The 25,083-nt window shown below is 35.8% G+C and overlaps 1 protein-coding gene across 4 annotated transcripts in view; it reads right to left on the reverse strand.

Moving 5' to 3' along the window:
• ntrk3a (neurotrophic tyrosine kinase, receptor, type 3a) overlaps positions 1-11,789 on the reverse strand; it is a 219,439-nt gene extending 207,650 nt beyond the window's left edge. For all 4 annotated transcript variants that reach the window (XM_039647923.2, XM_039647921.2, XM_089127992.1 and 1 more), the window contains exon 1: positions 11,228-11,789. In XM_039647923.2, coding sequence (XP_039503857.2) covers positions 11,228-11,472 — 245 coding nt within the window. In that variant the 5' untranslated portion in view covers positions 11,473-11,789. The remainder of the gene's footprint in view (positions 1-11,227) is intronic.
• Between the last annotated feature and the right edge of the window lie 13,294 nt (positions 11,790-25,083).

A 25,083-nucleotide genomic window follows, 5' to 3' on the forward strand; every position in this document is an offset into this window, starting at 1 on the left:
TTCTAATAATTATTAATTATTTCTTTTGATTATTTGAATTTCTTCTATGTAAAGCACTTTGAATTACCATTGTGCATGAAATGTGCTATATAAATAAACTTGCCTTGCCTAAAATCATAATTAAGTAGGCTATACTACAGTATGTACACAAAATCAGATGATCCCTGACTATGACCGCAACGTGTTTAAGAAAACGTTAAGCATTTTCCTCCCATAGAAAACCATTATAAGAATGCTTAATTTTGCTTAGAATGTCCCCTTATTATGTCGAAATAACAAGATCCAAGATAAGTTTCATTATAGCGCCGCCCATGCATATGCCATATCCATTAACGGGCATTTATTCATAAATATTCAAAATTGTGATAAATGCATGGCATTATATATGGCATTATGCGTAGTACAACTTTAAGTAGGCCTACACATTTAGGAACAGATATTGGGTTCTGCCCAAAGTCAAGAAACATAAAAGTAACACAAAAGTAACGAATAACGTAAATATGGGGTGATTTAGTAAAGTAACGGATTACTTCTTTTAAGAAGTAACGAGAAAAGAGATACACTACTTTTTAAAAGTAACTTCCCCATCACTGCTTAATTCTACCTGGCATTGATTCAACAAGGTGCTGAAAGCATTCTTTACAAATGTTGGCCCATATTGACAGGATAGCATCTTGCAGTTGATGGACACTTATTCAAATGAACAGTACTAACAGAACAATCACACCAGAGATTAAATAACCTTGAAAACTTAAAGGGATACTCCACTTTTTTTTTTTGGAAATAGGCTCATTTTACCACTCCCCCAGAGTTAAACAGTTCAGTTTTACCGTTTTCGAATCCATTCAGCCGATTTTCTGATATTTAGAAGAATATCAGGAACCAGACAGTTTCTGGTCTCATTGACTTCCATAGTACTGTATATTTTTTTTCCTACAATGGAAGTCAATGAGACCAGAAACTGTCTGGTTACTGATATTCTTCTAAATATCAGAAAATCGGCTGAATGGATTTTAAAACGGTAAAACTCAACCGTTTAACTCTGGGGGAGTGGTAAAATGAGCCTATTTCCAAAAAAAGTGGAGTATCCCTTTAAAAGCGCTTACTAAATAAACAGGGTATCGTGTTACACAACTTGTAGTACAAGAGGACTGCTTACATAAACTTACTCCTGGATGTTGTGCATTAGCCAGCCAATCAGATTAGAGTTACCCAGACTGAGAAGGGACTGTGGGCGTGCAGTCAGAGACTAATTCTGTCTTTCAATGCGGTCAAGTGCTATCTGATGAGATCTCATCAATGGAAATGCGTGTTAATATCAGGTGTAAAGGGTCTGGTATTCTTTCTTTCCAAATGAAAAAGAAAATACCAGGTATGAAAGTCCTTTGTAAAAGGCAGGCAAGCATAAAACCTGCAGGGTACGCGGTTAAAGATGCCGCTACTGCCTACCTGTGGACGCCTCTCATCTGCTCTCTGCCAGCTATAGCACGGAAATAAACTGCTGTGGATCATCCACACTGTTCTACAGTCTATCAGGCGCTTCATTAGCCATGCAATGAATAAAAGATCAGCGGCAAGGAGGGGGGGATAAAAAAAAAATAATGAAGGCGAGGATGGGAGAGCAAGACGGGGAATAAGAGAAAATGAAAACGAAGGAAATCTAAAACAGCAGCGGACGAAATTACCTCCAATGCCCATGATTGAAGCCCAAAGCTCCCTCCTTTGTATTTTCCGCTATCTGCAGTGGTGAATATGTTAGATTGGAATGTCACTGTCACTGTTATTCTATTACTTTCAGCCCAATCAATAAAAATTCTATTAAATTGAGGGGGGGAAATCGCTGAGATGTGCTTGCGTATCATTAAATTTCATCATCGACAGTGGCTAAAAATTGCCTCACTGGCACACAAAAAGAGCTGCAAAAATGGTCCATTTACAATTTTCCTAGTCATAAAGAGATGGAACTTTATTTTTCTGTCTTCTAAAGAGGCAAAGAGGTAAAAGGTTTTATTATGTGCTGAAAGGAGAGAGAGAGTGATCAATATTTTATCGTAGTCTACAGTCACTACGAGAGCTCTCTGGATGTCAGGACGATGGCATTAAGACGGAAAAGTTCCATCATGTTAAACCAGCCTTTCGCAAATAATAAATTATAAATAAAATAAAGTACATAGCTTCATGACGTGCTTACCCAAAATATCTGCAAACCTACATTTAGCAACAGCCATGTGACCTTGAGATCTCTTGCTGTCATTTTTACAACAGAGTGCATTCAGCTAAATATAGGGAGCGATTACCCATCAAACACGCAAACAGAAGTGTTCCCAGTGTGGGGTCTGACAAAAGCCATGTGTAACTTATTTGTAGGAGCAGCAGGAGGGGGGGTACATATTTTTGCACCACACTGTTTCAATGCAACAGCGGCAATCATTTTGCCTCAACTTCCTACTGTTATTTAGTGTCACATATAGCCAGAAGCTAGAACTGCATTCTTGTGAATTCATTGCACTGATAAACTTGCTCATGTCTCATCATGACTTAGTACAAGAGAAAGATATGAGACACTGTACATTTAACTGTAAAAAAATATTGTTGGTTTAACTTAAAAAAATGAAGTGACCTGGTTGCCTTAAAATTTGAAGTTCATTGAAATGGAAAAATTGAGTTAATCCAATGAAGGAGATTGATTTAATCACCAGAAACCTAAAATATTATGTTAAATACATCAATTAAAGTTGATTTGACAAAAGAAAAAATGGTGCGATTACAAATTATGTTGTTGCGTGTGTTAATTTTGGGATTTGTATGTTCATTATTGTTATAATTAGAAAAAATAAATATGCATGTATTTATAATGCTATTATACAATATTACCTAATGATAATAATAACTATCTTAATAATAAACAAATATTTATTTATTTATTTGTTGTTTAGTTAAGTGCTTCTCCATTTCAAATACAAATATAACTAAACTACCCGAAAACCAATACAGGTCCACTATATGCAGGTCATTTCACCAGATCTTCCACCTTGGATGACTTCCATCAATCCCGCATTACAAAAACTGGCCATTTCAATTTTACGGAATGAATCTCCGATCGATACCACACGGTAAACGCTGCCCCATTTCAAATGACACGCTGGAATTATTTATGACTGAAGGCAGCCACCCAATGCAACATGTAAAATGGAAAAACTCAAGCAAATCCGTTATTGGGACAGTCTCCCGATAACATAGCATGTGTCACATGTTCATATCTGCATCCACATCATGAGGGTCTATGAGGTTAGACCGTTCTCTATTGATCTTTCTGCCATTATGGTTATCATAAAGAGGGCCTCCAGACACATTATGAACATCAGGGTCAACCAAATGGACACTTCCCATTACTTTATTAAGGATATAGCGGGTCAGTCCATGCAGCGCGCCCCGAGATCCATCATGAGCTCATTCAAAATCCATAATTTGCACATTAGCAAGAGCTTTGCATACTTTCAGCTGTTTTCCGGAGTTATTAAAAGGGTGTTGTATCTAAAATATTATTGAAAATAATAATGTACATGACATGCTCATTCATGCGTGTGCTTATGTCACCAATATCATAGCCTAATGATAAACAAAAAGCTTTTTAAGCTCTGAAGGTCAAAGAATAGGTCATAAAAAGAGCTTTTAATAATAACGCATGCTTCACTGGCAATGTTTTCTAGATTAAGAATGTCAAACACAACCATTTCTGAAAAATACAGGCAGCAGTTTTCTTTTGATCCGACAAAATTGCCAAATTGCACCTGTGCACCTTTGTGTAAATATATAGACAGTAAATGAAAGGGGACTTTGTTTCAACTTCACAAGGCCCATAACTAGCAAACAAGAGTGAAAGGATGTTTTTTATCACTGAAAAAGCCTTTAAGCTAATAAGCCTGTCTTCCAAATAGTTTTCAAACAGCAGTAGTTTTGTTATGCATGAGGTCAGTTTGATTTTCTTGCAACAGATAACAATTACTAAACCTAAAGCAATACAAGAAAAGAGGCAATGCTGATGCTATTGGATTTATACGCTCCTTCGAAAGTGTCTACCTTCAAGTTGTTAAAATCACGTAAAATGAGCTTCAGGTAATTAGGATAAAAGAAATAGGATTGCTGATTTCCAAATCAATGGGTGCTTGCCGTTTACCATCCCTCGCCCCTTTTTTTAATATCCGTTTTGTTAAGAATGACTGCAAATCCTGTATGCTTGGGGGCTAAGAAAGTGCAATGTTGCATATGCATATAATAATAATAATAAGGCAAGTTTTAATTAGAATTGAAATTAATCTGGAATCATCCTTTAACTTGAAGATATTCACCCTTTTATAAATAAATAAATGTTGAAATTAAACTACCATTTGAATTTTTTTTATTTAAATTAAAAAATAAAAATATTATTATTAACCCTTAAATATATTATTATTAACCCTTAAAGATCGGACGGACGGAAGGATAGACAGACAGACAGATAGACAGATAGACAGACAGACAGACAGATAGACAGATAGATAGATAGATAGATAGATAGATAGATAGATAGATAGATAGATAGATAGATAGATAGATAGATAGATAGATAGATAGATAGATAGATAGATAGATAGATAGATCATTTGACCTCAAATTGACCTCGAATAAACTGTTAACCTAAAGAAAAGAAAAGAACAGTAGAAATTGAATCTATAAACATTTTTGAGACGCTGAGACACTGACATGTTCTTATGACGTCTACAAACCCACTGAATAAATTCCATGAATTTATATTCCATGAACAGTAATTTCCATAGCCATCCCTATCTCCATGACCTTTCCCACACGGATACTACAACCAGGGCATGAGACAATACATTTTATTTTTAAAAAATGCTGATGCGAAATAGATTCCATTGAATTTCCTTAGATATGCCACTCTGATAATAACCCTGCTCACCTTTCTCTGCCTCTCCCAGCACAACATATGCCATGGATGATTTCACAGCTTCGAACATGGTTTCCAGCAGCCACTGCCAGACAGACTGTGCTGAAATGAGCTGGCCTTGCACATAACCACACCTGCCAGAACAAAAGGCACCTTAGGAGTCACAGATCGTGAAGCATAAGACTTCAAAAACACTGAGTATTGATGATCCACCAATGCTTAGTGAACGTTCTGCCAAGTGAAAAAGGCAACAAACTTTCCCTTCTCGGTTCCTGCTCAAGGAAGAAAGTTAAAGAGTGTCGCATAACCTCTCATCACATGAGGAGTGTAATTATGAATCCATTTGTGCCCTGAAGCTATTGTTTGATTACCTGAAAGCATCAATCAAGCAGGCAGGCGAGAGAAGTAAAAACGAAAAGAAAGAACACACACCCCCCTTTACGCACAGCGACGAGCACAACACATCAGTATACAGTAGACGGCGTTTGAATTTCCATTAAAACGTTCTTCAATGAGCACCTATTTTTCATACCTTTTCCATCTATCAGTGGGTATGTGACATTGCTGATGGCTTTTATGGGTGCCGATTTGCAATGGGCACTTTACACCAGAAATCGTTTTCAAAGTAATTGAGCTTCGGAGATCTTTGCAAAGCACCGCCATTTAGATTTCGGGGACTCATTTTCAACTAGGCCTATCCGAGACTGTTGCTAATCCACTCTTTTTTAATCACACATGAAATTAGGCTCTCAGACGCCGGTCTATAGATACAGAAACCTTGGCATGGCTAAATGGAGATGGAATGGTCAATCAACAATAACAAGTGTGCTGTGCGTCTTGCTTTCTAGTGCTAGATAAATTCCCCCGTTCCATTACCAACACTGCACTCAGAATTATTAAAGGGATAGTTCACTTTGAAAATAATTGTTGATATGTTTTAGCTTACCTCAAGGGCATCCAAGATGTAGGTGTCTTTGTTTCCACAGTATTTTCAATTTAGACATTTTTCAGTCAAACCGTTGTTGTCTATCAGTCATACACTGGAGGCTAAGGGGGTCCACCAAAAGTCAAAATTAAACATGATTTAATGACTCGTAAATGTAAGTACACATTGATGGCCTAAGACACGAAACGAGCGGTTTTTGTGAGAAAACGAACTGTATTTATGTCGTTTTTACCTCGTGTAATCACAGTGACGTCCAAGTGATCTGAATCAGTTGTGCAATGTCCAACTGAACCGAACTGAATCAGTTCAATGTTACGCCGGAAGTGATCGCTTGCGTGTGACATCACTCAATATTTACACGGAGATTTCGGAAGTTTTACCTTTTACTAAACATATTTAGATATACCGAAATCATCTTCCATTGCGGTTTCCCGTATATCTAAATATGTCTAGTGAAAGGTAAAACTTCCAAAATCTCTGAAATCAAAGAGTGACGTAGGCGCGCAAGCGATCACTTCCGGCGCATGCGCAGACCGAATCGCCAGTGCCGTCAAATCATTTTGTCATGGCTATGATTACACGAGGTAAAAACGATATAAATACTGTTCGTTTTCTCACAAAAAACGCTCGTTTCGTGTCTTAGGCCATCAATGTGTACTTACATTTACGAGTCATTAAATCATGTTTAATTTTGACTTCTCAGTGCATGCTTTTTGGTGTACCCCCTTAGGCTCCAGTGTATGACTGATAGACAACGACGGTTTGACTGAAAAATGTCAAAATTGAAAATACTGTGGAAAGAAAGACACCTACATCTTGGATGCCCTTGAGGTAAGCTTTCAAAGTGAACTATCCCTTTAATAAATCTCAGCTTTTGAGGTGTTAAAATCCTCTGGTTTTAAAGGGGATCGATTATGACTTTTTACACGTTCAACTTTGTTTAATGTTGCTGTTTAAGCCTGAAAAATGTCTGCAAAGTTACACAGTCACTCCAAAGGGAGTTATTCTCTATATCCGCACTGTTTCAAACTCCCTGAAACGGCTCAATTGTAGTCTTGAGTTTTCTTCCAAGTATGTGAGCGAGCGCTATGTGATCATTGATCAGGCGCTGCGTTCTCTTCTCAGCGCCGCCCGTCAAAATAAAAGTCCCACTTTTAACACATCGGCCAATCGGAAAAGCTTATCTGCCGATGCCGATATTTTAAAAATGGCAAATATTTTGCCGATATATCGGTCGACCACTAGATGCAACCATGTAAAATATGCAAAATACATGTTTTTTTTAACATTCACGAAAAAAAAAATTTAGCAGACCTCAAATACAAAATCAATACTTTGTACAAGCACATAATAGGCCCCTTTTAAAAATACTAAGCAAATATAAATGCAATGATAAAATAGCAGTCTAGTTGCATAAGCATTTTTTGCTGTAGCATAAAGAGTTAAAATAAGAGAGATCTGGTATGTTGTTCATATTCTGGCCATGCATTATGACATTCCATTAGCAAAATAAAAGAATAGTGCTGCTAATACAGAAATACCATTATTGAGAGTACAAAAAAAGACAATTAGCGTAATGGATAGGCTTGATGCAAACAAATGATCAACACTAAAGGGTCCTTGCTTACTGTGATGCACAACAAAACAGAAGACTACAGCAAAGCTGGGGGAGGACAATATTGTAAAAGCTGCGCACATATGCAAGCATGATAATCTCTACTTGAGGTTATTCTCTCTTGAGGTTATTCAAAAACCTACACAAAAAACTGCAAAAATGGATGGATCTGTCCTCAACCAGCTGTGACGCCAACCAATACGAATCTACATTAGTTACAGTGGCCCCCCAAAAAGTATTTTGGACAGATTACAAAACATCTTTTGGTGGACGTGTGAAATCGGTTTCCCTCAAGTGTCATTCCAGAATCTAAACAGTTGTTTAAACCTAAACTTAAAAGTACACCTCTATATGTGAAATGTGTTACATGTACATTCTAAACAATGCTGTTGTTTTAACCCAAAATTGAGTAAAATATGGACAAACCCAAATGTTGGGTTAAAAATTAATTTCATTTAAAATTTTAACCGAACTTTTAGAAAGACGTATTACAGTGATTGTCATTGGTGTTTAAGTGTGGTTTAGGTTTCTAAAATCTTTTTTGGGGCCAATGTAAAATCTAAAAAGTAGGCCTAGTAATATTCTAAACACTGGATGCTTAATTATAATGCACATGCATTGAGCCACTGCTAAATGAAAAGCACCTGTATTAAAGCTACACTACCACAACAAAACCAAAATTAACTTTGGTTTCTCTGTATGCAGGAACATTTTATTGTTTGCATATAATTAAATAATTGTCCTGGAGTTTTCTGCATTGCACAAATCCTGGTGGTAATGCTATATAAGCACTTTTCAATAAGTAGAAAATAGCGGGATAGTTTTTACGCTTTTAAGTCTAGTGAATATTTCCTAAAAAGTTAGTTCATTTCTGTATAATTATCCAAGTTAACATTTTGCTAAAATACCTTGTGAATTGTAATAAATGAATATGTTTCTTCAACAACGATGCATTAAATCATTCAAAATTGACAGTAAAGACTTTTAAAGAGTATCTCAAGACAATCTGAAATAAATGATGTTCTTTTGAACTTTTTATCCATTAAAGAATCCTGAAAAGGGGTATAGTACAAAAATATTAATCAGTTGAATGATGAAAAATACTGTTTTCAACATTTATAATAGGAAATATTTCCAGTAAAATCAGCATATTACAATGATTTATGTGACACTGAAGCTTTGTCATGCCAGGAATAAATTACATTTGATGTATTTTTGACCAAATAAAAGCATTTAAATAGCCTATAGTATAAAAGGAAATTAACTCCTTTCAAGCTACATTTAAACAATTGTGAAATACATGAAAAAGTCCAATTTAAAAGTACACTGTAAAAAAATATTGTTGGTTTAACTTAAAAGTTAAGTAACCTGGTTGCATTAAAATTTTAAGTTGATTGAACTGGAAAAAAGTGAGTTAATACAATAAAGGAGATTGATTTAATCATCAGAAACTCAAAATAATAAGTTATCTGAACTAAATAAATTATTTAAGTTGATTTGACAAGAGAAAAAATGTTGTGATAACAAATGTTGAAAATATATTTTTTACAGTGAACATATATATATATGAAGAGTTCAGATGCAAAAGCCTCTAAATGCCATTTGAAATTTTCTTCTTTAATGATGATTTTTATCAAGCTTATATTTAAGTTCAGTGATTTCACTTAAATGGCAATGATAATTACCTATTAATTGTTATTTAAGTGAAATTACTGAACTTAAATATACAAGTTTGATAAAAAATCATCATTAAAGAAGAAAATTTCAAATGGCATTTAGAGGCTTTTGCATCTGAACTCTTCATATATATATATATATATATATATATATATATATATATATATATATATATATATGGGGGAGGGGAGGACAATAAATATAAAAAAACCTGTCCTGACTTGATATTTATGTACAATTTTACGTATGTACATTTCAACTCAAAAGCTAAATGCAATGCTTCCCCATGTAAACTTGTAAAACTGTGTAAAACTTGCCCCGCTTGTTCTCCTCTAAATGCCCTCGAACTTCAGAAAGGTTTCAGTTGGCCTTTCTTTAGCTGTAATAGAAACATTAAAGCTAGTTGGCCTGATAGAGCATCACCATCATTTGTAAATTGGTCAAGGTCGAGCAAATACAATAAAAGTGGGTTGATGACTCGTCAGGGAATGCCAAATAAAAACGTAGGCCTCTTTTTCAGGAAAGCTCTCAATCCTGCTCCTAAAGTAACCCGCATCACATTTTGGATGTTGGACATTATTTATCATAAATTTATTTGTAGAACCTCCAAGACCAGAACTTGGTGTCAATAAGAAAAACCAACAAAATGTGCCGTGTGGAAGACAAGAAACTGAGTTACGGGAGCTGTCCAGCATCAGGGGGTGCTGAACTCTATACAGCTGCTACACAAAATGAAATCTTGTGCCTAAAGCAAACAAGCGAGAAAGGACAGGCACACTTTCGAGACATGTTCCCTGATCGGTGCATGCTTTCCAGTTTAGATGTTGGAAAAGGTTGCCACTATCCCCTCTAGTGGTCTTACAAAGTGACTGGAGACGGGGCTGTGAGAAACTGTTGAGCTCATGCATCAGTTTGCACACACTATTATGCAATTCGCCTGATAGAATGCAATGGGAAAAATGAGAATCCGCCACAAAGCGCTATAGGGTTGTCATGGCATCCCTTTGTAGGCAATTCCCAACAAAGAATCAATCATCAATCGGGTTTTTGTTCCACTAAAGCGCACTCTTCTGTTCTCGGTGCTGCATGGCATTGAAATTATGTCAAAGGGAACATGATCAGTCTTGCTTTTTGTACATTTGTAACCTTAAATTATTCCTATTGCATAATAAAAACATCATCCATACTGGTGTCATGTCCAGGAGAACCAGTGCTGAACCACAAGGTGGCCCATATGAGAAAAAAACTTTGAGAGAGAGAGAATTGATGTCTTAATATGGCAAAACGAAATGCAAAATGTCATTATTTGGCATCCAAAGCCGGTTTAAGACAACGACGTTAATGTTTTCTTTGCTCCGGGCGTTATTATTTATTTGCTCGGATCAGTTGAGGGCCATTACGCAGCTCTCTTATTTATCCAGAAACCATCAGAGAGCAAAAAGACCATCATATAGCTATTACAGCATTAATGTTTCTGTCTTCTATTACTTATTCGACTTGAAACATCAGCCGAAATGAAAGCAAAAATGAGATGTGATATTAAAATCTCGATGCACACCGGTGTGTGACTTGAAACTCATGCAAACCTTTTTTTCCTCGCTCTCTCTCTCTCTCTAAATCTCTCTTTAATAGCACAATGCACCTTTCACGAAGCTCACGAATGTGACAAAATTCCTTTAGGGATTCCTGTCTTGAATACAAAGCAGCCTCAATAAAGACTCCTCTCTGTGAAGCCAAAAAAAAAGATGCATTTATGCTGAGATGTAGCAATTAATTGTCCCCAATGCACTTGGGAATTTTTAGCATGGACGGTATACTTTGTGCAAAATGGAATCGCAAATATCCAACAGCTGATTTTAATATGGACATTCAATTCATGCATAATAGATCTTCTATATCCATTTAAGCAACTGCCCGTCATCAAAACCCTTCTAATCATCCCACACACCAACACAAAGCCTGGAGTGAGTGGGAGGCTGAGAGTTGATCTCGATGCACACATGGACTCAACATGTGATGGACACTTGTGCGCTTGACTTACATAGAGGAGATGTTCTCAAACAGGTCCGGGAGGCTGTTAGTGGTATTCCCGTCGCTCACGGTGTCCTGTAGTGCCAAGAGGGGAAGGAAATTCCCTTGGTATGACTTATTGCAAAAGATGTCAGTGGTAGAACAAGTGCAGGTCGGTGGGCAGTCCAGCATGGAGCTCATGTAATTTTGGAAGATGCTGAGGAGAAACAGGATCCTCCACCAGCAAACGCGAGGTGGGGTGGAAAATAAATCCATGTTTCCAGGTGTTTCCCTTAATGTTTTAGCTCCTTGAGGGGGGTTAGTGTTCAACGGGAACAGAATCGAAAGCGCTCCGCGTATCCGTCCAGTGATGCGAGAGCGCGCGCGGGTGCGTGGATGGGAGTAAAGGTATGTTAGATCAATGAGATCGCAATAATGTCCCCAACAAAAGAGGGGGGAAATACTCCGTCAATGTAGAAAGGGCTCAAAAATCAACGGTCCCAGTCTGTCCTCCTCTACGGGCTGCATGGTACAAGCTTCCCCGTCTCCACGGTGATGTTTGTCGAGCAGTTTCAGGTTGTTGGAGCTCCGGCTTGAAGACTAAAGCGTCAGAGCGCAGTCGAGAGAGAGAGAGAGAGAGAGAGAGAGAGAGAGAGAGAGAGAGAGAGAGAGAGAGAGAGAGAGAGAGAGAGAGAGAGAGAGAGAGAGAGAGAGAGTCCATGATCCGAGCATCAAGTCCCACCTACTGGGCAGATTAAAAACTGACGCACCTGCATAACGGCAAAAGCGATCAAATTGGCACTGGAAAATAACGCATTTTGCAACAGGCAAAACACTGCCACCAAACACAGTGTTTGCACGTCGTCTACAAAGCAATAAATATAGCCCTTTTTGACAAATAGCCTACTGATGTCAAAAATTATAAAAACGGACTTTTTTTTATATAAAATAATATATGCCTTCTGACTAAAATCTGCTGTGATGTAAAATAAGTAGGCATACTAAATACTTTCCTTGCACCGAATATACAACCGTAAACAACTTCAGGGTATATTAAACTATTTTACTGATTTTGTGACTGCCTTTCAAAAAATGAAATTAATAATAATTTATTAATTTATTAGGCTAATATTTTTTTAAAAGGTCAGGGTGTGTGATGTTAAAATAAAATTGTACTGATTAAATCTGTAACTCCTTACAACAAGTCTCATTTCTCTCCAAATAATATTATATTAGCCTACTCAACAGACTGTGAATGCATTGAGCTCTTGTCATGTATATTATTTTAGTAGAGAATGGGGGACAAATCTAATTGGAAGAGAGCATCCATATGCCCTATTCACTCTGAAGGGAAGACCAACACTATAAATAAATTAAATAACTTCCTTGAAGTGACCTTTGCATGTCCCCTTCGCTAACGGACCTGTGAAAAGGCCCTTCATAAAAGGGATTCAGTTGCTCGCTTCGTTTGGAACGCTCCGGCAAATGACGTACTCTTCCCGAAGTGCCTTTCAAGGGTGTAAAAAAGCCGCGTGGAATGTGCTGTGGGGCTAGTTGTTGTTTTTTTAACCATGTAGGCCTGTTTTAAAGTCTTGGCTACAAAAAGTATATGCAAACCCATTCTGAGAAATACTGAACTTTCCCCTACATTATGGATCGGTTTACATGTACATTTTTGGTAACAAAATTGTATGAACAGTTAACAAAATATTTGTTTGTGAGCAGCAACCAATGGTAGAATTTGGCATAATATAAACACAAATGCCTTAAACTAAATGAGAAAAACAGCCCTTTGGGGTCACAATCATAGTTCTTCTGCTGGGGAATCGGGTTTTTACTCAACTGTAATCTGATATCTGATGCTCCTGCTCTCTGAACTCTGAGTGGTTCAGAGTCAAAGTGTCCTGCCCCACCAGAACCTCACACAATTAATGTACAACCAGCCATCTGCACATTCAGTACTAAATCACCACCACTGTGGGACTGACATCTTCATGTTCTCTTATTACTTTAGCTGAGAGTTTTGGAGTCCAAAAAACAAGAAATACGAAGACGTCAGTTCCCTGAAGGCCACACTAAGTATGCCAATGTTGTGTCTACACTCCTTTCCACACCTGGAAAAACCAAACAAGGAAAAACCAAGCAAGAGACATCTCAAACATGGGTATATTAGACTTCATCCATCCTGAAAGTATCTGTGATTAACTGGTCTGCAGGCAGGATGAAATAATTTGCGTTACACTGCTTGAAGATACAATAAAATAAACAGTATACAGTTGTTCACCATGTTGATAGTAAACTCATATCTTACGAGTACATGCATGAGTCCATAATAATTTATAGAGTGGGAAAACACTTTATAGAGACAGTATGTAAGCCTATATTTAGGTCAACATATATAATGGTGTATCTGAGGGATAATAAATATAAACACAGACAGACGGACTCATTTATTGTATGGCTACTCAATATATTTTCTCTTTGGTTGCCAGAACTTGTTACAGGTATATGGCATTTTGTGATAACGTCATTCAGTTATATAAATTCAATACACTATTGTTACTGATCCTACCACATTTTATACAAAGAAAGGTCACACAATGACGGTGCTTTGCCGACTCTGGGTCGAACATGTACGGGCGAATCATTCCGGTTGCCATTTTACAACATTGGACGTTTTCAGAACACCGAAGGGTGAGTTGAAACTCATTATAATATGCAAAACTGTTCTCCACTCACAGCAGTGGGCGTTTACTTCCAAGTCTTCAGTGCGAGACGCCCATAAAAACCGAGCGTTTTTCAGATAGGCCCAAAACTTGGCTACAAAATAGCCTATTACTTATTCATTTTGATGTTTTTGAATGCAAAAACCAAGTGAACGTCATAAGTTGATCTCAGACAACAATAATAAAATTTAAAAAGCCAGTTCATGACCCCTTTAACAACAACAGTTGAGCATCCTTTTGTGAGATGATGTGGGTTCTTACACACAATAAGGCAGTCGTGTGTTTATTAGTCATGTTTAATCAAAGCGTTTCAATCTTGTTTATTCAGCTACAGCGGTGGTTATCGTACTTTTGCAGTGGAGCATATTTGGCGAGTCTATGTGAGAAAAAAAACTGTGCAGATAAACTCTACCGACCGATAAACTCTAAACTCCGATAAACTCTACCGATAATTTAATCTACCGATAATTAATCAGATAATTATAATCAGATAATTATAAACAGATAATTTAATTTACCGAAATTTAATCTACCGATAATTTACCGATAAACTCTACCGACAAACTGCGCAGAAACTAATCGCAGCCATTGCCAAATCGTGTGCGGTTTCATTGCGATTAATCGTGCAGCCTTAATAGAGCACACACACACACAACGTACCTTGCAGTCAAATTAAGTGGCTCACATTGTAGCAATTTTATAATAATTTTTTGATTAAATTTAAAACATAAGTGCATTCTTTTCCTTATACAATTAGTAGCATAAACACACATCCTGCTTCAGTTTTAGTGTGAAACCTGTTTTATCCGTTGAGAGCAATGTGGTCCTTAACACAGGGGGAAAAAAGAACTCATCATTCCCTTCACAATCTCATTTCTACAGCTCTCTCTTCCTTTTTTTCTGTGGCATATTAGACATTTCTGGGTCTCCATAAACATGACAAAAGGAACAAATTTCTCATTAAAATTATCGCACAACGAGTAATGATGACTGGCACCAGTATCTATTGTTTTTGAGAGTGTCGTAATCCAAAAAAGGAAAACAAAACAAAACTTTTGCTCGACAGGAAGTGTTTGCACTGCAGAGAACAGAGAAGGGAATGTGTAATGGTGAAAAGGATTTTATTTCTCCAACAAACTGAATTGATTTTATTTTAAGCATTGTTAATAGCTTAATTAAAATGTTGAATATCGCATTAGCATTAGTATTGATGGGACTGAAATGGTGTAGAGACTAAATTTTACATTTTAATTACATAATTTATTTTCAAACTGATTCGCTCCAAAATTGTAGTGGAAGGGCGGTAAAAATCTTAAGGTCAGATATATCTTACATTATCTCTCCCACAGTAAACCAGTATAAAAATAACTAATCCTTCTAATAGGATAAAAAAAATTAATCCTTCTAATAACTAAAAAAAAAAAAATTAATCCTTCTACAAAAGCAGTTTTTGTTTTACCCTGCTTCACTGCAGTACGGAGCCCAACATGTGGGAAAAAATATGTAGGCTATACTGTATATCATGGCCACAAACTAAAGGAATAGATCACCCAAAAATGAGAATTATCCCATAATTTACTCACCCAAAAGCCATCCTAGGACTTTTCTCTTTCAGCCGAACACAGTCTGAAGCACAACCAAAACAATTTTTTTCTTTTTTTAACCACTTTGTAAAAACTTACATAGTGTACCTTTAAAATTAAAACAGAAAATGTACAACTAAAATTAATTTAAAATATTAATAAAGAATAACATTCCATAAATATCATAGATTATATGCATGCAATATAGGCCAGAAAGCAACACTATGTAAATGATGGTCTCCTTGGCCTGGAGTAGTGTTTCAATGTGCAAGTATTACTCAAATATAGTTTAATGCAGAAAAATAAATGCAAATGATGCAATATGGCCCATTTTAATGTAGTAGCCAACTAAGACAAATGGATAGTACTATGAAATAGTGCTTTAGCTACAAATTACCACAGCTAAATGCAGGCCTCACTTTGTTTTCCCCACAATATTCAATGTGGTCACATGATAAATATTTGATGCTGAATCACTTAAGCTTCATCCACTAGCTTACCCTAATTTGTCCGCTTTCTGGTAGATGAGCAAACATGTTAAAAGCCCTGGTTAAAACAGCAATGAAGCATACTGGATGCTCGCTATCTTTTAATGCAGAAGCAATTCCCCTTGTAGAAATAAACCATTTCTAATTTACAGAAACATGAAGGATATTCCCCTTAAGAGATTGGGACCGACAAAACCGGTTTCTAACGGTTATTTTTAAACAAAGTTAGTGTGAAACTAGAAAGGAATAAGAGAAAAAGTCAAATTAGCAAAAATTTGGTTACCAAAGCAGTTTGTTCTGATTTAAACTTTATTTATGTGGGCACTTTTTTGCTGTATAGGCTTCTTGAGTTGACTTAATGGTTCTTTGGAGATTAAAAAGGTTCTTGATGTTACATTATAGATTCTTCAGATCAGCACGATGGTTCAAATATCGTATATTAGCAGAGGAAAAGCCATCATTTATTCATTTAAAAGCACCAATACAAAGATGCAACTAAAATTGACTTGTGGATGCACTTTAATACACATGAGGTTTTAATTGTGCCAGATTAATGAGCCTTTTGCACAATGACGATTCTACTATACTAATAATAATAATAATTATAAAATAAAAAAACACTGTTTAGCATCAGTTATTGTTGTTTATTTTTTTAATTCAAACTTTTATTCAGCAAGGATGTATTAAACTTTTACATTGTTCCAAAAGACTTATTTAAAAAAAAATGCAGTTTAAAAATATTAAGCAGTTTAATATTGAACATAAGAAATTAGATAAATAATTTAAAAAAAATTTAATTCTTTCTGAAGGATCATGTGCAGTAAAAGAATGGAGTAAAGGCTGTCAAAAATTCAGCTTTGTATCACAGGTATAAAATACATTTTATACTATATTAAAAGAGAAAACAGTTATTTTCAATCGTAAAAAATATTTCATAATACTACTGTTTTTACTTTATTTTTCAGCAAAATATATTTTTCCAAAAGATTTAAATTAGATATTGACCCCAACTTTGAAACGGTTGTGTACAGTATAAACCTTTTTGGTTTTGCAATATGCCATGATTAATCATTCACAATTTAAGACCAGACAACAATGAAAAGTAAACTGGATTATTTTAACAAACTACAAAATAAACTGTTATTTGAGGAACTTAAAAGGGTTCTCCTATGGCACAATAAAATATTTGGTTCTCACTGAAAATCATTTTTAAACGTTCTTATAAGAACTGGTTTGGTATTTAAATGGGTGATGAACTGAGAAATCAAATTTTCCAAAAGAGGTCATCATATTATAAGAATATCCTGTAAGTTTCAGAACTGAAAACGTCCTTGTTAGTCCAATACACCAGGTTCAGCGTGTTTTCATCGTTTTTCAAAGTGGGGAACTATGACGTCAAAGAGGATAAAACACCACCCTCGCAGAAGATGATCAACGCCTACTTCAACACGGCTGGTTTAGCCCCGCCCACCGATTTGCGCATTACACACATAGCTAAATAACATAGATGCCTACCTAATGATGACAAACCGAGAGTTTGAGCTGGGCTCAAATCTAGGGTAGAAAATAGCCTATTACTCATTCATTTTGATGTTTTTTTTATGTAAAAGTTGACCTCAGACAAAAAGAAAAAATTAAAAAGCCAGTTTATGACCCCTTTAATAAGAAGTTACTCCCTAACCGTTTTCTCTCTTAACATTTCCCCCTATTTTCTCTCATACATACAACACAGGCAGGAAGGTGTCTGTTTCACATTGCTACCCTCTGTCGAAGCGCTGACCTTCCCCATCTTTCCTCATCATGAGAGATACAGAGGAACGGAGCCACAGAGCCGTGGGGTTGAAGCCGGCTTGACAGAGCGGAGGAACAGAACCATCTGTCATTCTCACTTCCTGCTTGTTTCCTATGCAGGACCCCGTACATGAACCATGTGTGCACATACAACATTTAACACTGTGAAACGCAACATCATCGCCATCTCTGTGCTGTGCCGCGGCAACATATGCATCAAGGAGCCCTTTGATGTTATTTTAATTCACTTTCTAAAGATTCACCTGTGTGCTAAATGTGTTGTTCGGGGATAATGTGATGCATATACAAAGTTTCAAAGGTGTGAAATATTAACCTTTCTGAAATAAATATGCTATTTCTCTCATGCACATCACTTTATGTGGCATTCAATAAATTGCTTCCTTTTGTCAAAGGTCCAGCATCAGTTTTTAGCCCCATGGTGCTTTATATTGACAGGAAAAAATAACTTACTTACAAGCTCAAGACAAGATTGTGATAAACCTTGACAGTATAATATTCTGCCAGACAGCCTCAGCTGTGAGCCTACGCACTGTCTACACTGGTTAGAAAAAATGGTTCTAAACAATACCAAATGGGGATCTCCGGCTTGTGACAATAGCAGAACCCTTTTTGGTGCCAATTAGAACCATTTTTATCAGGTTCCATAAAGAACCATGCTTTAAATGTCCTAGAATCTTAATGGTGTATATGAAGAGTTCAGATGCAAAAGCCTCTAAATGCCATTTGAAATTTTCTTCTAGAATGGTCATTTTTATCAAGCTTGTGTATTTAAGTTCAGTAATTTCACTTAAATGACAATTAATAGGTAATCTTCATTGCCATTTAAGTGAAATTACTGAACTTAAATATACAAGCTTGATAAAAATGATCATTCTAGAAGAAAATTTCAAATGGCACTTAGAGGCTTTTGCATCTGAACTCTTATATAACCTTTTCAACGAAATGTATTTTCATTAATATTAGTATCTTCATATTATTCATATTAGAATTATTTGAATATATTATTTATTAATATCGTTTTTTAGTCCCTTAACTGCCTGGTCTTATTATCTTGTTGCCTTTGCCTCTATATCTATTTGGGTTATATATAAACAGCATGTATATATAAACAGCATGCTGCTTCAATTGGGTACTTTTATTTCTTATTGACATGGAAAATTGTGGCAAAAATGACAGTGATCTAATAGTTGTTCTCTGAATACATTAATAAATAACAATTGACACTGAACATGATTTAGATGTAATGAAGACCAAGGTTCAGTAAAATATCTTCACATTCCCTGTGATGTGTTTACGTGCTTCATTATGTGTGTATTTTGTGTGACAGTTTCTCTCTGCAGATGATGAGGCTATGATATGTGACAGCATCTGAAATAAAGAAATTGAGTTTAGAGTTACATTGTGTCTCTTCCAGTTGATCATGTAAAAACAACTGTTCATTAAGGCCAAAATTAGCAAAAATGGGCAGAATTAGCCCTTTCATGTTAAAATGAAAAAGTTAATGGTTTTTTTTTTTTTTTTTTTTTTGTAGATGATATGTTTAGGCATAAGGTCATAATTAAAAAAAAATTAAGAATATGGATCATAAATTCTATCTCTCTGTTGCTTTGTGGTGAAGAGAAGATGACTATTAACTGAACAGAGCTGCTCACACTTATGTTAACTAAAAAGAGAAAAGGATTGTTACAATTTATAGACATTTTAAGAAATAAATGTACCTGTTGAGAGTCTGTTGACACTCTGTGTAGTACTGTTTTGTATTGCTGAGCTCATATAAAATCAGTAATGATTGACTTCTTTGACAGTTATAAGTGGGAAAAAAGAACAAAAACTAACAAACAAAAAAAAACATTTCCGGGTTCGTATATACTAACTAGGAATTGTTAGCATTCATCTTTACAACAGGTGAAACATCGCAAATGGGTAGCTAAAAATATTTCACGAAACATTTAACATTTAATGCTACTGAGTCTGACACATGGCTTTTAAGGGAGCTCATTCATTCGAGAAAAGCCTTTTCAAGCTTCCCTTTTTCCTCTCAAAAACGAAAATAAAAAAACAGCAGAGAACAGTCAATTAATCGCAGAAGATTTGATCTACTTAACTGTCAGTTTCATTAGATCTCAGCAAGTCAACGCAAATAAACTCACTTGCGGCGGGAAAACAAAGCACACAAGTCCTCCAAAACGCCAGGGCGTTTTTAACTTGTCACAGCCACTGATGGCGAAAGCATAAACGCTAGTTCAGTTGTCGGTCGGATGTAGAGGTTTTCAAAAACCCACTTTGTCACCTGCGCGTCAGTTTGCACTGCCCCTTCATAGAGGGCGAAATAATGGCTTGACTGGTATTTATTGATTCCGTTCCCTCCTTAATTGCCTCTTCACGTTGTCGTCTCATTCTGCTTGTCAGGAACTAGTTTGTTCCTCCCTCTCATCACTCACGTCTGTTTGAAGACGTCGAGAGCCTATCTCTTTTCTGCTGTATTTAACGCGTCTCTTCAATGTGTTGCATTCAACGCCTTCGTTTCCCTCTAAATTGGCACAACGATTATACTTACATTTTTATCCTATTTACATTAATGAATGTTTTATTTCCAATCAGTCAAAAGGCTGTTGCAGTGCTAAAAATATGGGTAATGCTTTATTTTGATGGTCTTCTTTAGACATTTTTCTAAATATAGCCTACATATCTTTGCAGCAACATGTCAACTATCAGTCATTAGAATATTAGTAGACTCTGTCTGCTTAAAGGGATAGTTCATTTTGAAATTAATTTTTGATACGTTTTAGCTTACCTCAAGGGCATCCAAGATGTGTCTTTGTTTCCACAATATTTTCAATTTTGATATTTTTAGGTCAACCCATTCTTGTCTGTCAGTCATATAATGGAGGTATCCACCTCAAAGAGCATGCACATAGAAGTCCAAATTAAACATGATTTAATGACTCGTAAATGTAAGTACAAATTGATGGCCTAAGATACAAAAGGAGCGTTTTTTTTTTTTTTTTTTTGTGAGAAAACGAACAGTATTTATCTTATATTTACCTTTTGTAACCACAGCCACATCCAAGTGATCTGAAGGCACAGGCATTTTGGTCTGCACAAGTATTTATTTCCATTTTTTGTATTTATTTCCATTTTTTGATGGCAGCACATCTTGAAAAAATAATAATACAATTATTAAAAAATAAATTCACATTATTTGAAATTTATATGCATTTATTTTATGGAATATCAGACTGATTTTGTTAACTGGAGGATCCACTGATTAATTGAAAAGACTCAAACACGGTATATACCTTTTATAAACAGTTATCAAGGTTTGGAAGTAAATTCAGTGAATTATAAATGTTTCAAAGTATAATAATAATAAAAATATGAGAAACTGTATTATATATTCTAACACACACTACTGTTCAAAGGATTAGGGTTAATAATAAGATTTATTCAGCTATAGGGAGCATAAAATGGATCAGTAAAGACCTTTACATAATTACAAAAACGTATGATGCCCCAGCATCCTGTACATGAATATGTTTTTCCCATTAGCATAGTAATAACACACAATGATTCTGTAAATGCGCACTTGCAGCAATATTTAATAGATTTATATCTCTTAAACGGATATGTGTAAATAACATCCGACTCTTGACTGTAATGCATATTGTATACGGTCGGGTCATATCACTTAGAAGAGGCCTGTACTAGCGGTATCTTAGTGTACTTAATTGCTTTCATGCCTGATTGATGAGACAAGCTCTTAGCTCTGAGGTTTTATATCATTAATAACCTTTTGTCTAAATCGGTTCTTCTTTTATTTATCATACAGTGTCTGAATCCAATGCATTTATATAGAAAGAACCCATGCAATTCACATAAAGCCTTGTGATTTAAAACCAAAAAATGGGTTAACAAATTTCAGTCTGCTCCTCACACAAAGAGCATGACTGCTTTCATGGTAATGTTTATTTACCTTTTTTGGTTTCAAGGAGGAAAGAAAGAAAAGAGATAAGAGTCTGGAACGACATAAGGATGAGTAAATCAGAGCATTTTTTTTATTATTATTTTAGCTTGAACCGTTCCTTTAAAATCGTTATGTGTGGCCGTGCCGGGCTAAATCTTGGCTGTGAACAATCAATATCTGTCACTCACCAACCACCTCAAGACTCTTGCAGCCTCTGAGGTGGTGGGGGGTGGCTGGAGAATGAGTCCATACACGAATATGCCCATCATCAGTCTTATCAATCACAAAGGTGCTTAGAAATTTATGTCACAATCTGAAAGAAATTATCTACATTTTAAAAGAGATTTTCTTTTCTTACCAACACTGTAAAAAAATATTGATGGTTTAACTTAAAAAAGTAAGTAACCTGGTTGCCTAAAAATTTTAAGTTGATTGAACTGGATAAAGTGAGTTAATACAATGAAGGAGATTAATTTAACCATCAGAAACTCAAAATTATGTGTTATCTGAACTAAATAAATTATTTAAGTTGATTTGACAAAAGAAAAGATGTTGTGATTACTACACTGTAAAAAAAAATATTGTTGGTTTCACTTAAAAAAGTAAGTAACCTGGGTTCCCTTAAAATTTAAGATGATTGAACTGGAAAAAGTGAGTTAATACAATGAAGGAGATTAATTTAACCGTCAGAAACTCAAAATAATAAGTTATCTCAACTAAATAAATTATTATAAAGTTGATTTGTCAAAAGAAAATATGTTGTGATAACAAATCTTGAAAATATTTTTTACAGTGAACAAGTTAGCCAGATTGCTGCTACATGTACAGACCTACCTTAAAATAGATGTTTCTACTAGTGATCAAACAAATATGAACTGTCCAACCGTGATTTGTTGGGCTTTTTTATACTTTGCTGTCTTGATTATTATAAAAAAGTGTATTTTAGTGGTCAATAAATGCTTTTATTGGACTAACAAGGACATTTTCAGTTCTGAAACTTACAGGATATTCTTATAACATGATGACCTCTTAGATGTCAAAAGCTCAAGGAAAATTTGAATTACCTCAAGAAAACAACCAAAAGTCCAAATGATGCTGGACTTTTCCTCACAAAAGAGAAAGAGAAGGAAAGAAGAAAAAACTCTTGCATCAGTTCCAGTGTGAGGTCATATGTGTGAAGGTTAGCTCATTAGTTCATAACTCGCCACATCCGTAGCTGAAGTGTGTTAGTACATTAGGTATTCCGGGAGAGTTTACGCAGTGCATTATGGGAAAAAAACAACAACAGAGGGCCTCATCTGGCATCTCTCTCTTTTCCAATCTCTCTCTTTTGCTACTATATATTGCTGTTCTGCACCTTCCGAACATGCAGCAATAGCAAGTCAAGTCACATTTATTTATATAGCGCTTTTTACAATACAAATCACTTGTTAACCCTGCCTCACTTGTTTTAAGTGTGTTTATTGTTCTACTAAGAAGTTTCAAGGCTTTTCTATGGCAGTATACTGTTACAGTGACTGGTGGGTGAATAAAAAAGGGTATTAATAACCTAAGTTTGACATTTATACAGTAATAGCTATTAAAAGAGTCAACTTCTGATTTTCAAGTGCAACTGAATAGACACTCAAATCCAGTGCATTTTAGAAATACTTTTAATACTGACAAAGACATGCCCAGTAAGTTCAGCTACATTTAAATATAGCTACTTTTGTAGCATTTAAAGTCAGCATGAAATCATAAGGTTATTTTTTAAAGAGATGATTCACCCCAAAATTTAAATTCTATATGTTGTTTCTTCATTTTGTGATTTTGTGGAATATTTTTAACTGTTTTTGTCCACACACTGAAAGTCAAAAGGGTCCAAAACAACACTTTCATTGTATGGACCAATGAGACGTTGAGTAAATTATTGTTTTTTTGTTTTGGGTAAACTTGACTGTATATTAACATGTCTTTTTTCAATACAGCATTCAGTCCATAGCTATTCTGAACACTGCAGAACAGAGATGTTACATTATACAGAATAAATCTCTCCAGAGAAGCTCAAACAACTCAACACTGTACCATCTCCTAAAGCCTAGATCAAACCACACTCGGAGCCGAACTAGCATGAAACCGAAGAGCTCAATCTTGTCGGCACGTCTCTACTTCTGAAGTGAAATACACATTAATGACCTCCGTCTGGCATCACTCGCTTGTCATTCTAAAGCATCATCCACTAGACACACGGGGGCCCCCCCTCCTGCTAAATGATACATCAAGACAGTTCATCCATCAGCATTGATTAGAAATTGATTAATCAAGAGTTGATTAGAGCCAGAAGAAGGGAGGTCATTTAATTCATCATCCTAGCCTGCTAGAAATTAAGTGTAATTACGTTAACTTTAAATCGCACACAAGGAAAAAGAAAGTGTTTCCAATTAGAGCGATCTAAAGATAACTGACCTTTCCAGTTTGGATTTTTTACAATATTTTGTTCATACGAAGTTGAATTCTAGTGCTACAATACCTAAACAGAACGTAATGGACAAGTTTAATGGTTAAATCATGGACAAAAAGTCTATTGAAATGATTGATGTACTACCCTGACAACCGGTGCATTTAGCAGTGGATGTGATAATATGGCTAATGTTTCTATGAAGGGAAGCCATCAGAAAGTGGTCACTTGACCGTTAGCAGTTAGCATTTATCCAATTTATTCTGAGGAGTACAAAACAGTTGTTTACATTTACAGTATGTAAGTAATGTGACAGTCCCAGTTAAAGGGATACTCCACTTTCTTTTTTTTTTTTTTGAAATAGGCTCATTTTACAACTCTCCCAGAGTTAAGAGTTGGGTTTACCATTTTCGAATCCATTCAGTCTCAAAATATACTATGGAAGTCAATGAGACCAGAAACTGTCTGGTTACTGATATTCTTCAACGCATTCTCACCCCAAGGCGTCCCCTTTGACCATGCTTCAATATTTGACGTTTTAGGCGCCCTTTAGCGTCACTTACATGACGCGATCCTACGGCGTCATCTAACTGACGCTAAAGGAAAGCGTCTGTTAGAGGACGCGGTTAGGTTTAGGTGTGGGGTGGGGGTAGGGTACACGCGATCCTAGGGCGTCATCTAACTGACGCTAAAGGGCGCCTAAAGCGTCAGATATTGAAGCATGTCCAAATGCTTCCCAAGGCGTCAGTTAGGTGACGCCTTGGGAGTGAGAATGGGCTGTATTCTTCTAAAAATTAGAAAATCGGCTGAATGGATTGGAAAATGGTAAAACTCAACTGTTAACTCTGGGGGAGTTGTAAAATGAGCCTATTTCCAA

The sequence above is a fragment of the Pimephales promelas genome, chromosome 25 (genome assembly GCF_988280905.1).
Source record: "Pimephales promelas chromosome 25, fPimPro1.hap1.1, whole genome shotgun sequence".
In the NCBI taxonomy this organism is placed as follows: Eukaryota; Metazoa; Chordata; class Actinopteri; order Cypriniformes; family Leuciscidae; genus Pimephales; species Pimephales promelas.